General features: G+C 42.4%; 1 protein-coding gene across 1 annotated transcript in view; it reads left to right on the top strand.

Moving 5' to 3' along the window:
* Cstpp1 (centriolar satellite-associated tubulin polyglutamylase complex regulator 1) overlaps window positions 1-15,291 on the top strand; it is a 174,987-nt gene that overhangs the window by 149,436 nt on the left and 10,260 nt on the right. Inside the window, exon 4 of the mRNA XM_027936669.2 lies at window positions 3,258-3,342. Coding sequence (XP_027792470.1) covers window positions 3,258-3,342 — 85 coding nt within the window. The remainder of the gene's footprint in view (window positions 1-3,257; window positions 3,343-15,291) is intronic.

The following is a 15,291-nucleotide window of genomic DNA, read 5'->3' as shown; positions in this document are numbered from 1 at the left end:
TACCTCCCTGCTCTCCTTTCCTCTACTGTCTTTACCCTCGGGATTTAAAAACAAAAACAAAATAACTCCCATTATTTGGTGGTACTAAATTCTACACATTCTGCTAAGTACTTTGTAGACAGTTTACTTCATTTCAGTCTTGAAAAGCAGGTATTATCATTCCCATTTTACAGATGAGAAGCTGAGATGGAGAGAGATTAAGCAGTTTGCCCAAGGTTACATACCTGGTAAATTGTAGAGCCAAGATTTGGAGCCTCACCTACGGGGCAGAAAGGGGACTGCACCTATATGCTCATTAGTGTTTCAGTTTTAGAATTAGTCTCACTACAGTCCCCACAGATGCAGGAGTGGCTCCTGTTCACCACCAGAATGGCTTTTCCTTGGAGTCATCTGGTCTTGACATTATCTGGCCACTTCTTAAATAGAATCAGAACTGCGCTTGCTCAAGTGCCCCGCTCTCCTCACTCACTCTCTATTAAAAGTTGTTTGATTACTTGCATTTTCATGAATCTCTTTATATGACCACTATCCTCACTTAATAATTGAGAGAGTCAAGTTCCAGAAGTGTTGGACAGGGTGTCCTCTGTTTTCAGATTTTCAAGAGCTCTGTGTTGCTTTAGTGTTAGGGTTAGAATCTGGAGTATCCCCCAAAGACTCACGTGTTGAAAGCGTGGTCCCCAATGCAGCAATGTTTAGAGGTGAGGCTTTGGAGAAGTGATTGGTTCATGAAGTCTCTGACCTCATCAGTGAATTAATCCCTTGATGAATTTATAATCTGAATTGACTTTTGGAATATTGAGGAATCTATAGGAGGTAGAGTCTAGTGGAAGGAGTGGGCCCTTGGGACTATATCTTGTCTTTGGCCCCTCCCTCTGCCTCTGCTTTGTGGCTGCCATGGACTGAGCAGTTTTCCTGTCACACTGTGCTATAGATTCAGCTTACCATGGGCTGAAACCTCTGAAATCAAGAGCCAAAATAAATCTTTTATCCTCTAAGTTGATTTTCTCAGGTATTTGTCACAGTGACAAAAATCTGACAAGCACAATTAGATATGAAATGATTTTTATAAATTATTTTGCCTTTTGGAAGTGAATATTTGAAGTGTATTAATTAGAAAACATTAAGAACCAGCCAGACACAGTGGGGCACACCTGTAATCCAGCAACTTGGGAGGCTGAGGCAAGAGGATAAAAAGTTTGAGGGCAATCTCAGTATTTTAGCAAGATCCTGTCTCAGAAAAATAAAAAATAAAAAGAGCTGGAGGTGTAACTCAGGGGTAAAGCACCATTGGGTACCATCCCCAGCACCCAAATAGACACTAGTATTGCTATATGTATAAACATGACTGTAAGACCAATGTGATTCTGCAACCTGTACACTCAGAATAATGAGAAATTATACCCCATTTGATTCAAATGTATGATATGTCAAGATCATTGTACTGTCATGTGTAACTAATTAAAACAAATTTTAAAAAAGGAAAAAAAAATTAAAACTAGAGAAAAAATCAAGAACCTAAAGAGGGCCTAGACTCTAAAAACTAGGAGGCTGAGATTGATTCCAAGCACTTTTTTATATTAGATAGAGGGATTACTTTCTCTCTCTTTCTCTCACTCATTCATGCATCTTCTCATTTTCTTTCACCCTGTTTATCATCCCAAGATTATTTTCCAAGTAATTTGGGGGATAAACGTTAATTCCTGTGAAACACTTTGACCCTGCTTTCAAAAATGGTCTCAAATATATTTGCCAAAGTTTATCCTACAAAATCACTTGGGAGTCGAAGATTTAACTTTCTTTTATTTACTCCCTGACAGAAAGCACTTCCCTTTCCATACAAAGTCCTGGTGAGAATAAAGGGAAATTCATTAGGTTCAATGACTTTTCTCCCTTCCCTCACCTCTCCTGTTCCTCACCCCAAATCCTTGAGACTATGGCTATTACTCCCTCCTTGAAGAACAAGACCTCCTGCTAGGCTGTGCCTGAGGTCAGGCGAACAAGGAGAGGAAAGTGCCCCCTCCACTGTGGCCAGCTGAAGGCCACAAAAGCCATCTTGATCCTTTGACCTATATTGATGCTGAGTCTGTTCCTTTGGTGTCCCTGACTTTGGCAGTGTGGTTAGTTTAACTCTCTGCCTTGAATTGAGCTTTGATGAAAAGTAGTAGGAACCCAGGCCTCTCCCTGGAGATTTGGGGTTTTTGTCTTGGAAAAGCATCAACCAAACTAGCAGGGGCAGGAGATCTGGATTCCTGTGGCTTGGGCTAACTTAGGTCCAAAGAAACCAAGTGCCTGTGATCATCGTCTTCATTCCCCAAATGTAGCCATGCCCTTTGGATTCCCTTCTCACTCATCCTCCCCAAGCGAGGATGGCTTCAGGGTGGATTGCTCTTCTTTGACCATTAGCATGTCCTTCCATATTTGAAAGGCTTTGGTACATGAGAATACTTGCAGATTGCTGTTGCCTAGCTGACCCAAAATCTTTTGGCTTTAGTACATGCAATACCAGAACAACTATAAAGCACCAGCCTATTTTCTCTCCCTTGAGATCCTATAAACCTCTCTGAAATTTGCCTCTTTGGCAAATCTGGACCACAGAGCCTCCTGGCTCCTCTCTCCCCAGCACTGCTTCTGTATATCAAGAATCTTTTGGTTGTCCTGATTGTATTTCTTGGACCTTTGTCTTGGCTTCCTATAATAGTATGACCAGATTTGTGTGCAGAAATCCAAAAGAAGCCAGCCTCCTGTGATCCCAGATGACAGAGTAATAAGGTCTGTGGGTTTCTGTGTGATACTCTTCTCCATATATGCAAGACTGTTTGCCTCGGTCATGCCTCCAGATATTTTGCGGGTGATCTTTGGGCATGCAGTGGTGAATATTACCGTGCCAGAGAATTTCAACAGATTTAACCAATGACGAATGACTCATTCATCCAAATCTTTATACACAAGGAAAACCAAACTAGGAAGGCTGAAGAAGTTCCCTATCTTGTTTCCTCTCTTAACCTGACCATTCCTCAAATCAGTAAAAGCTCCTTTGGTCAAAGTGGTTGTAACTGGGTGCCTCCACTCAGGACAAGCTTTGTAGAAATACTAATCTTAAAGTCTCACCCCAGAGGTTAATGGCTACACACTGTAACACTGACTCCCCTTAAAAGAACAGCTCTACCAAGACTGGATCTGTAACCAGGAAATGACCAAGAGAAGGCAGCGACTTGAAATACAGGGACCTAATATACTTCTCTCTATTTCCATTCCAGATTTGCTGACGATGAAAGAATATCACTGTCTGCTGCAGTTACTGTGCCCGGATTTCCCACTGGAGCTCACTCAGAAAGCAGCCAGGTATGTCTCAGGGGCTCTTGCAGCCCGCTGAGCCTTCCAGACGAGGGCTTTTTAGAGAAACCTGAACCATGTATGAGTGAAAAAAGTCATTAGGGGAAAAATTGGCATTTGGAGAGTGGTCTATTTGGGGTTTGCCCCAAAACAATACTTTCTGCGTTTCTTAAGGAAAGCCAAATGATCCTTTGTGGTTTCTGTGGGGAGCCTCAGGGTCTGAAGATACAGTTGGAGGATGGTGAAATGAAGAAGAAAAAAAAATCCAAACACAAAACACATGTGCGCACGCGTGTGCACACACACACACATACACACACAAGAGGATATTCTGAGAAAAGAGGGGGAAAGAATTGGCAGTGACTCATGATGAAGAATGTTGGGGACTGGAAAGGCATGAAGGTGATAAAACTCCAATTGAGGGAAGGACATATTGAGGGAAGGGTATTATGTATGCCAGAAGAAGGCTTTCAAGATTAGTCCAAAAGCAGGACTTGGCAGTCATAGTTAAGAGCCCTCATTTCTATGTTCAGTTTTACTATCATTAACATGTTTTAACTAAATGAAGTAGTTGGACCATGCCTCAGTTAATGTGTACATATTTAACATTAACTAGGGATGCAAATGGAAATATAGTTTTAAAAAAATAAAAGAGATCTTGTTTCTGAAAGATGCCCAGCTTCCCTAAATCATATTGAAGGCATTTACCTCATTGTTCCATTTAAATTTGTTTACCTAACTATCTCACTTAATCCTTATAAAAACTGTTACATTGTACTTTACTGAAGAGGAAAATAAGGCTCAAACAGATAAATAACATTGACTAGATTTATTGAAAGCTTGTAAGCAGCAGACGCATGAGTTGGACCCGAGTCTGCCTGAATCCAGAGGCTTTGCTTAGTCCCCACACTCCTGCCTCTGTGTCGTGGCATCATTTCTGCTTTGCCTGCGCCTCTTGAAACCAAAGATGCATCAGTTGTACTGCACCAAGAATCACCTCACTCCTTCCGAATTGAGCCAGCCAACCCCTCTGCTGACTTGGATGATGGGAAGTCCATTGCTACCAGCAGGAGACACCAGCCTCCCACTGGGGCAGGATGTCCACCGTTCACATGAACTAATTTTGCTGGTCATGTGAGAAACCTGTTTAGTGATCACATATCCAAAATTTTATAGTTTTTTTTTTCTTCCCTCTTTATTGTTCAGTGCATACTTATCCCAGTGGCAGCTAGCCACAGGTAAAAGTTCTAGATCATGTTTTATCATTTTTATTTACCTATATCCAAAGGAAAGGAGATTTGGATGTTTTTTTCTTAGCTGAAGAGGAGGAAAGAAGGAAGGAAGGAGGGAGGGAGGGAGGGAGGGAGGGAAGGAAGGAAGGAAGGAAAGAAGAAAAGAGAGGGAGGGAGGGATTATCTCTTCTAATTTAAAAGCAAGTGGAGTTAGCTTCAGGTTTCCATGATGCTCCCTTTGGGTTCAGATCATGTAAAGAAAGATTCAGAATGGGGGCGGGGGTGAATTCAGCATTCTTAAAGACTGGACTGATGGATAAAAGCATGAGCAAGGTGTGGCGGCACATTTCTATAGTCCAGTAACTCAGGAGAGGCTGAGGCTGGAGGATGGTGAATTCAAGGCCAGTATGGGCAACTTCATAAGACCCTGTCTCAATTTATCATTCAATTAAAAAAAAAAAAGCACAACTCTATGTAGAGAATTTCTAAATAAAGAAAAGAACCACACATGTGCATGTGTGTGCTCCAGGAGAGCAGACAGGATCTAAACCAGTACTGCTCACTGCTGAGATCCTGTCACTTAGCATAGTACCTCAATGCATGCTAGAAGGTGTCTGCTGAATAAGTGAATGTGTGAAAAATGTGTGAATGAATATTCTTGTCTGTTTTTTTTTTTTTTTTTTTTCCAGTGCTGAGGATTGAACCCAGGGCCTCACACACATGCTAGGCAAGTGGTCTACTGCTTACACACACACCCACCCTTGTCTGAAATTTTACATGGTTCTAAGTATCTTTAAGAATAAGAGCCAGCAACTGTATTTTATATTCAGTTATTCACTTGCTTATTTATCAAATATTTCTTTTTTTAACAATCTCTTTTTTGGGGGGATACTATTTACATACCATCCACTTGAAGTATAAAATTCAGTGACTTTTAGTTTGTTTTTAGAGTTGTACATCCATTAACACAATCAATTTTAGAATATTTTTATTACTATAAAAAGAAATCCTAGCCAGGTGCAAGGTACACAACTATAATACTCCAGTTACTCAGGAGACTGAGACAAAAGGATGGCAAGTCTGAGGCCAGCTTGGAAAACTTACCAAGATCCTGTCTCAAAACAAAACAAAACAAAAAAGCTGGGGCTGTAGTTCAGGCTGTGATGCCCTGTGTTCACCCCTCAATCCTGCAAAGGAAGGGAGGGAGAGAAGGAGGGATGGGGAAAAGAAGAGAGGAGAAAAGAAGGCAATGTAACCCTTAGCCATTTTTCTCCAACCCCCTGTCCTCCCCAGCGATAGGCAACCACTAATGTACTTTCTCTCTCTATAGATTCACCTATTCTGGGCATTTGAAGTAAATAGGATTATAGTATGTGGTCCTTTGCTAGTGGCTTCTTTCACTTGGCATAAAGTTTTCAAAACTCATACATATTGTAGCATGCGTCAGTACTTCATTTCATCAAATATTTCTGGAGTGCCAATTTTGTGCAAGGAACTACTGTGTACACTGTGAATACAGTCACCAGTAAGACATCATTCCTGCCATTCGTGGAGCAACATTTAATTTAGAAGGGAATCACTTGGGTACCAGTCACTGGCTACCACCTCTTTTGATACATCACCTTGGTTTCTGTCACTTCAGAATATCCACTCTTTCTCTTACTGGAAAGGTAAAAGTGAACTTATGAGAGTGAGTCTTCTATTTGATTCTTAACCCCACCAGCTTGGGCTACGCATTTGCCGCACACATCTCTCCAAACCATCTGACACAGGAAAGTAGTGCAAGACTAGGGTATAAATGATAGAGTCTTCTAAAAACCCACAAATTCTTAATAAGTTTGAGTGTTACTTGGCATCCTCATTGATACAAAGGGGTTTCTAGCATGGTGCTCCTTTATTGTGGTGGGAAGCTTATCTGCTGACTTAAAACAACAACAACAAAAAAAAACACTTTTTGGTTTGAAGAGGAAGCATTATAGCCAGCTCTGTCAATAGTAGTGTGACAGGATTATGGGAATGCAAGTAGAAATGGAAGAAGGGCCTCAGAAAATCTGCAGGGGACTGGCTGCAAACTTAGAGATGAATTGGGAATCAGGGATCTTTGTTTTTTCCCTGGGTGTGAATATCAGGATTATCTGTTCACCCCGACCCTCCTCAATGTCTCTCTTTCCCTACTCCACTCTGATATCCCAGAAAATTCCATCTGATTGTGTAAGTTTTTCTCATTGTGTCCCAAAGGTCAAGATCCGACTTCCCCACACACATGCCCAGGCATCTAACCAGAATCACAAATTGGGGTGGTTAGTCCTGCAAAGCAGTTATTGTTGCTAGAAGAGGAAGTGCCCTCACCCATCCCACTGCCAGGCTTATTTAATCAGAGCCCTGAGGTCTGGGGACAGACTTCAGAAGGAGGCTCCAGTCTGATGATGTGTACGTAAAAGAATGTAATCCACAGGCAGCTGTACACCAGAGCCTGTGCCGGGCATGGTGTCTCCACATGCGCCTGCTTTATGGGCTGGCTATAAGCATCATGGTCAGGCCCAGGGCAGCAGGTGTGAGCTGGAAATATAGAAGGAACAAACAGACTCCACAACGGCAGCCCCAGCCACAGATCCCCTTCACCTCATGTATTCCTGCAACAGTGGGGCAGTTAAATAATTGTATCCCCAGATGATCACCACTGCATCTTCATCTCTCCAACCTGGGAAGCTTTCCTGATGGTTAAGAAAAAGTAATTTAGTTGGGCCTCAGTGTCTTCATTTGTAAAATGAGAATAATAATAGTTGTAATAATTGAAGGAAAATTATGTAATATGCTTAAAAGGGGTCCCTGGCACAAAATAAACTTACAATTAAATGTTAGAAGTAGTAGTATTAACCATGACCTACAGGAACACAGGCACCATGATGTTAGAAAGACCTAGTTGTACATTCCACCTGCCCCATCATTAGATGACCTTGAGGATATCTCTTAACTTCTCTGAGTACTGTTTCCATATTTGTAAAATGAGTATAATAGTAATAAAAACAACTATAGGGTATTGGTGAGATTTCAACAACAGAAATATGTCAATTGGTTAGCACATTGCAGACAGTCAATAAATAATAACCATTTGCTATCATAATAATGTTGGTACTATTGTTATTACCAAATTTTTAAAAATAATATTCCTGGGCTCCCAAAGGCAGTGCCTTCTGGACTTTTTCACTTCACAACACTCAGAAAATAAAATATAACAAAAACATTGGGTAAAAACAAGACTGGCTGTGGTTGGCCTGCAGGTTCTGGCCTTCTCCCCAGATGGGCTAAGGGGACCATCACACATACAAATTATTTGAGATCTAAGTGTCACAGAGTTGGGACATCTTCAAGGATAGAGATTGAAAGCAGTGGTTCTCAAACTGGAGCAGCATCAGAATCACCTGCAGAGCCTGCTAAACCACACATGGCAGCCCATCCCCGGAGCTGAGAGGCCTGGGGTGGGGCTCAAGAACTCATACTTCTAAAAAATTCCCAGATGATGCTGATGGTCTGGAAACCACACTTTGAGAACCACTGATTTAAAGTGTTGCCTGCCAGTCTCACTCTGGCATTTTAGAATTGGCTGGATTAAAATGAGTTACATTCCCTTCTCTTTTGTCATCTGAAACACAATTTAACTTCTCCCTCACCAAAGGCCAGCAGCCATGGTAAGTACTACATATTTAGTAGGAAAAGCTCTGTTAATCATGATTATGTTATAAATACATGTCTTAAGGCGAGTCTCATAACCATCTAGAGACTCTAGTTTTATGACTCTCCATTGCAGAGTCACTTTTTAGCTGGTCCCTGTGTTGCAAAGCTACAGTATAGTCTAACAGGGAAGGACTCACATGTTGGAACCAAATAGCCCTGGATTCAAATCCCAATTTTTTTACTTCTAGCTTGACTTCTCTAACTCTCAAATTCTTCATCTATAAAATGGAAATGATTGTAGCACCTACTAATGTGGTTGTTTTAAGGATTTAATGACATAATCCATTAAAATACCTGCCATATAGCCCCTCCCATTACCTATTTTTGAAATTATAATGTTGCGAATGGGGAATGATGTTTCATTCCTATGTGGACTCCTTGTGCCATGCCCCAGCTTTAGCTTTTTTGGTGTCTCTTTCTGCCTCTATCCATGGTATCCTTCCCTAACTGTCTGCGCCCGTCGCTGTTGCACCACAGGGTCTTTCCCCAATTCAGACGATCTTTTCCTTCCCCATTCTTACCAAATGGTTATTGAATTACTGTTACACGCCATCATTGTGCTTTGTGGAGGGGCTATGACAGTGACCAGAAGAGATGTTGTCTCAGCCCTTGTGGAATTTACAAACTAGATAGAGCAGCTGACATTAAATAAATGCAGTGTTCAGTGCTGTAGGAACATAGACCAGGAGAACCAGCTTAACCTGGAGAATCATGGAGGGCTCTTCCATGAAGAAGAGATGTTGAATATGGGACCTGAGGATTAACAGAGATGAACTTACTTGCCTATGAGATATCCAGACTTACTATGGGATCATAATAATTCAAAAAGTATGGTACTAGAGTAACAATAGACAAACAGGCATACTAGATAGGCCAGTATAGATCCACTTATTGATAAAAACTTGATGTAGAGCCAGGTGGGGTGGCACAAGACTATTATCCCAGCTACTTAGGAGGCTGAAGTAGGATGATTGCAAGTTAAAGGCCTGCCTGGGCAACTTAGTGAGACCCTATTTCAAAATTTAAAAAATAAAAATGAAAAGGACTAGGGATTTAGCTCAATGATAAAGGGCCCCTGAGTTTAATCCCCACTACAATAATAATAATAACCACCACCACCTTTATACATAAAATGGTAGTACTGAAGAACAGTGGGAAAACAGATGATTCAAGAAGTGATGAAGGAGCAAATGGTTAGCCACATAAAAGAAAATTAAATTAGATCCCTACTTTGTTCCACACTCAGAAGTCAACTTTGCATAGATCACAGACCTATGAAATGTGAAATGCAAAGCTGTAATCCCCATAAAGAGAATAAAAGAAAATATTTTTATGGTTACCATATAGCAAAAGAATTTTATTTTTTCAGTATGAGGTACTGAACCCAGGAGTACTCTACCATTGAGCCACACCCCCAGCCCTTTTTATTTATTTTGAACCAAGATCTCACTAAACTGCTGAGGCTGGCCTTGAATTTATGATCCTCCTTCCTTGCTGGAATTACAGGCGTCCATCACTGTGCACTGTGGCTTTTTGTAGCTTATTTGGTTTAAGAACTCTTGCTATTTGAGCTGGGCATGATGGCACATGCCTGTAATACCAGTGACTCAGGAGGTTAAGGCAGGAGGATCACAAGTTCAAGGGCAGCTTTGGCAATTTAGCAAAGCCCTAAGCAACTTAGCAAGACTCTATCTCAAAATAAAAATTAGAAAGAAAAAAAATGGGGCTGGGGGTGTGGCTCAAATGGTAGCACGCTCACCTGGCATTCGTGAGGCACTGGGTTCAATCCTCAGCACCATATAAAAATAAAATAAAGATTTTTTAAAAATCTTTTAAAAATTTAAAAAAAAAGAAAAGAAAAGAAAAAAATGGACTGGGGATGTAGCTCAGTAGTAAAGCACCATAGGTTCAATCCCTATTGCCCCCACCAAGAAAAGATACAAAAAGCCCACGCGGAAAGCACGACATAATTGACTGCAATCTTCTGAGTGAAGATTGCATTCCTTCACTCAGTCATCAGTGCTCATGGAGAATGCCTGCCACTTGCCCAGCACTCTTCCAGGTGCTGAGGAGGGAGCTGTGAACATGGTGTGGACACCCTAGAGAGAGGAGAAATGCCAGCTAGGAGGCAGGAATTCCATAATGACAAGTCAAAACCCGGCCACAGGAGTGAAGATGTCAAACCCTAACCCCTGGATGACCAGGGAATTAAGAATTTAAATGTTTTGTTCTACATGAAATACCATAAGGAAAGTTGAAAGACAAACCAAGACTATAGAAGGATATTTATCGAGTATGTTTCCAAGAATTTTGTTTTTGTTTTTGTGCAGGGCTGGGGATTGAACCCAGGTCCTCATGCTTGCCAGGCAAGCACTCTGCCACTGAGCTCCACCCTAAGCCCATCTTCTGGAATTTTTTAGTCTCAAGAGATTGGTCTCTTGAAATTTTTAGTCTGAAGAATTTTTCTTGTAAAGAATTCCTACAAGGGGCTGGGGCTGTGGCTCAGTGGTGGAGCATTCGCCTAGCACGTGTGAGGCCCTGGGTTCAATCCTCAGCATTACATAAAAATAAATAAAATAAAGGTATTGTGTCCAATGTCCAACTACAACTAAAAAAATAAATAATAATAAAAAAAAAAGGATTCCTACAAGCCAAGCCAGGCATGGTAGCACACACCTAATCCAGCAACTCTAAGCAACTGCCTCAGGAGACAGGCAGGAGGATCACAGGTTCCAAGCCAGCCTCAGCAACTTAGCAAGGATGTAAGAAAACTACTGAGACCCTGTCTATCTCAATTTTTTTTAAAGGGCTGGGGATGTTGTAAAGCACCCTTAATTTCAATCCCTGGTACAAAACAAAACAAAACAAAACAAAACAAAACAAAAATCCTACATGCCAACAAGAAAAAGATGAAGAACCCCACTAAAAAGATAGTGTAAAGACATCGACAGGCACAGAAGAACATTAATAAAAATTGGGGCATATTTTCATGCCCCAGTTCACTAGTATAAATAACTGCCAATTAAATTGAGATATATTTCACACCTATCAATTTGGCAGAAATTTTAAAGTCTGGTAAGCACCGCACACACCTGTGATCCCAGTGGCTGGGAGGCTGAGACAGGAGGATCTCTAGTTCAAAGCCAGTCTCAGCAACAACGAGGCGCTGGACAACTCAATGAGACCCTGTCTCTAAATAAAATACAAAATAGAGCTAGGGATGTGGCTCAGTGGTTGAGTGCCCCTGAGTTCAATCCCTGGTACCAAAAAAAAAAAAAAGCCTGATGATACAAGTATTGGTGAGGTTATAGAACTGTGGGAACTCTCAAAACTATGAATGGGAGCTGGGGTTGTGGCTCAGCGGTAGAGCGCTTGCCTAGCACGTTTGAGGCTCTGGGTTCGATCCTCAGCACCACATAAAAATAAACGAAATAAAACTATTGTGTCCAACTAAAAAATAAATATTTTTTTAAAAAACTATGAATGGGAGTGTAAATTAGTATGCTCACTTTGAGACAATTTGGACAAATCTAAAAAAGTTCAAGAGGTGTTTTTCCTTATCCTGGGTATAAGGAAATGTGCAGCATTGTTTCTAATAGCTCCCACTGGAACAACTGTGTGTCTCTACAGAAAGAAAGGAGGTGTGGGGTCCTCACACTCACTCGTGGAATTCTATTCAGCAGTTAATCAATAGATTAACTCTCTCTCCCTCTCTCTCCCTTTCCCTCTCTTTCTCCCTCTCCCTCTCTCTCCCTCTCCCCCTCCATCTCATCAACATTGATAAATCTTAAAATCTGAAGTTACAGAAAAACACATAGAGTTTGAAAAACAAGCAAAGCAAAACTATATAATGTTTTAAGAATTTAGGCTGGGGTTGTGGCTCAGTGATAGAGTGCCCACCTAGCATGCATAAGGCACTGGGTTCAATCCTCAACACCACATAAAAATAAAATAAATATATTGTATCCACCTAAAATTAAAAAATAAATATTAAAAAAAGAATATATGGCTGAGTGCAGTGTCATATGCTTGTAATCCCAGTGGCTGTGGAGACTGAGGCAGGAGGATTGCAAGTTCAAAGCCAGCCTCAGCAACTTAGTGAGGCCCCAAGCAACTCAGCGAGACCCTGTCTCTAAGTAAAATATTAAAAAGGGCTAGGGATGTGGCCCTTGGTAAAGCGCCCCTGGGTTCAATCCCTGGTACCACCAAAAAAAAAAAAAAAAGAATACAGACATTTGTATGAGTTACTATAGTATAAAAACACGCAGAAGAATGCTAAACCCCCAACCCATAAATCCTGCTGGTCCTGGAAAAGAATTGGGATGAGGGAGGGGTATGCAGGGGTTGAATGGCATCTTTAATATTTTACAAAACTTTTAAAAATTGAAGCAAGGATGGTAAAGTCTTAGGTTTAGTAGTACTGGCTACTGGCAATACAGGTGTTATGCTTTTCTCTATAATCTTCTGAGATTTTAAATACTTCACGTAAACCAAAAAGGGTGGGTAGGATTGAGGTGGAAACATTGAGAGGAATAGCATTCTTGAGAAAGTGAGTATCATGATGGAAAAGCACCGGACTTTCACCAATGATGCCTTCAAGGAACTGGGAGGCCAGTAGGCCTGGATTTAGAGGCCTTCAGGGGCAGAAGGAAGAAGGGAGGGCCTTCCAGGCTACACCTTGGTCTAAGTCTTTATCCGGCCAAGACCTGCCTAGCAATTGCCCAGCTATCAGTTTTCTTGGGAGACTCCAGAACAATGAGGCCTGTCTGCAGGGAAGCTGCAGCATCAGGCCTTGAATCTCCAGCCCTTCTTCAAAAACCGAGGGCAGGAGCAGGTACGGAGATCCGGGCAGGAAGGTTTATCACCGCCTGGGATCTCAGAGCCCATTTTTTCTTACTAGGTGCAGCTCCAAGTGGTCTGGGACCTGTGGTCAGAGGCACAGAGGCCTGAATTTGAATTACAGCTCTCTTGCTTCTAGGTTATAATGTTAGTCAAATTTCTTTGCCCTGCTGGGCTGCTCTTTCTAGCAAAGACAGTCACTGAGCTTATCTCACAGGATTAATGAGATGAAAATGAACTTGGGAATATGTAGTGCTGACAGAGTAAACCCCTAATGAATATTAACCATCATTGTCATCATTAATGATGATGCCCTAGGCAAAGGGCATCATTGCATTGTTAGTTCTTTAGAGTCCCATGGAATAGGAACTAGAATTATCTCCTCTTTACAGATGAGGAAACTGTGGCACAAAAAGAAAAGGTAATTTCACAGGTGAGTGGTGGAACTAGGACTTGATCTCAGGTTCAGCTAACCTAAAACTTCAGAAAAAAAGGTGCAGCTCATGCCACTAGACCAGGGAGGCTGACCCTTAGGGGTGAAGAGGAAGTTGGCAAGTCAGTAGGTTCTGGGTGGAAGCTATTGCTTCCTTGGCACCCACTTACCTCCCAGCCGGCCAGTGCATCCCAGCTGTTGGAAGTCAGCAAGGGAGGGAGAGAGTGGCCAGACCCCTTGGGACTAGCTCGGACCCTGCCAAGAGCTCTTTCTTCATTCCAGTTGCCTGCCCTGGACTCCACCCTACACATGGCTCTGCTTAGAGCCAGCCTGAACCCAAATGCCTTTATTACTCCCCCAGAGGCCCTCTCTTGAGCCCTGGGGCATGGCCTGCAAGGAGCCCTCCATGATCCAATAGATTTGTACAGACTCTTGTTGGCAGCAGCTCCCTGCTGGCGCCACTTCAAAGCAGGGGCGTCAGGCTCCTCCAGGTGTCAGAGGCAGCTGGCATGTTAGCAAAAGGCCTCTGGCAGGAAGGGTTATTGAGCCAACTGCCATCCACTGGAAAACAGCACATGTGGATGACCTGTCTCTGAGAAGATTCCTTCTTGAGCCCCCTGAGGGTGGTGGTGTGGGTAATGAGGAGTTTTGAGTTCAGCCTGAAAGACCTGTCTGTGGAGATGGACAACCTTTGACCTGAGGTTGTCCCTGTTACAGAAGACAAGGATGCACCAGTAGCTTCCTGCCTGCATTTCCCCACAATTTGGCTGGGATTTCCAAGCAAGAGGCAGATGCCCAGAACTTCCATGGGTCAGAGCATTCGTTTGGAGATGGAGTGAAGCAAATGGTGTTTTTTAAAAACACCTTTATGTAAGTCTTTCAGCATCTGCTGCAGTCACAGCCTCTGAACAGCCAACTTTCCCCCACCTGAACCAGCACTGGCGGTTCTGGTCCACTCTGCCAGGACTGGAGCAAATGATCTGGGATATATGAGCCTTTCAGCTTCTGCATGAACTTCTCCAGCAACAAGCAGCTCACTCTTCACAAAGCAGCCACAATCCTGAACCTGGGAAGCTTGAAAAAGTCTTCTAGAACCAAACTCAATATCCCTGTGATATCTTCCTCAGAGGGGCCCTCCAAGAATTGGGTTAGAGGGCACAATGGTGCATGCCTGTAATCCCAGCGACTCAGGAGGCTGAGGCAGGAGGCTAGCAAGTTCAAGACCAGCTTCCACAACTTAGTGAGACCCTTAGCCACTTAACAAGACCTTGTCTAGAAAGAAAAAAGGATTGTGGATGTAGCTCAGCAGTAGAACCCTCCTGGTTAATCCCCAGTACCAAAAACAAAACAAAAAAAGAGTTGGGTCTCAGCCCTCACTTCCTCTGAGCCTTCTCTGCTAAGCCAAAGGATCTAAACACAGCCATTTGTCTGATGTCATAGTTTTTAGACTCTGTACCACTCTGACCCCCTTTTCCATGACTCCTAAATGGACTGTCCAGAACTGAATGTAGTGTCAGGGTGTCATCTAGCCAGGGGAAAATAAAAGGGTAGCAGTAGTGTAAACTTTCTTACTTGTTCATGAATTTTACAGATATTTACCGAGTGCATGTTCTGTGCCAGGCAACGTGCTGGACCCCGGAGTCAAGCAATGAGCAGGGAGACAGAGTTGTCACTTGGTGGAACTTACAGTCCTAGGGCAAAGGCAGGTAATGAGGAGTT

Source organism: Marmota flaviventris, chromosome 9 (genome assembly GCF_047511675.1).
Source record: "Marmota flaviventris isolate mMarFla1 chromosome 9, mMarFla1.hap1, whole genome shotgun sequence".
Lineage (NCBI taxonomy): Eukaryota > Metazoa > Chordata > Mammalia > Rodentia > Sciuridae > Marmota > Marmota flaviventris.
The sequence above is the reverse complement of the archived record's forward strand: the minus strand, read 5'-3'. Positions and strand labels throughout refer to the sequence as shown.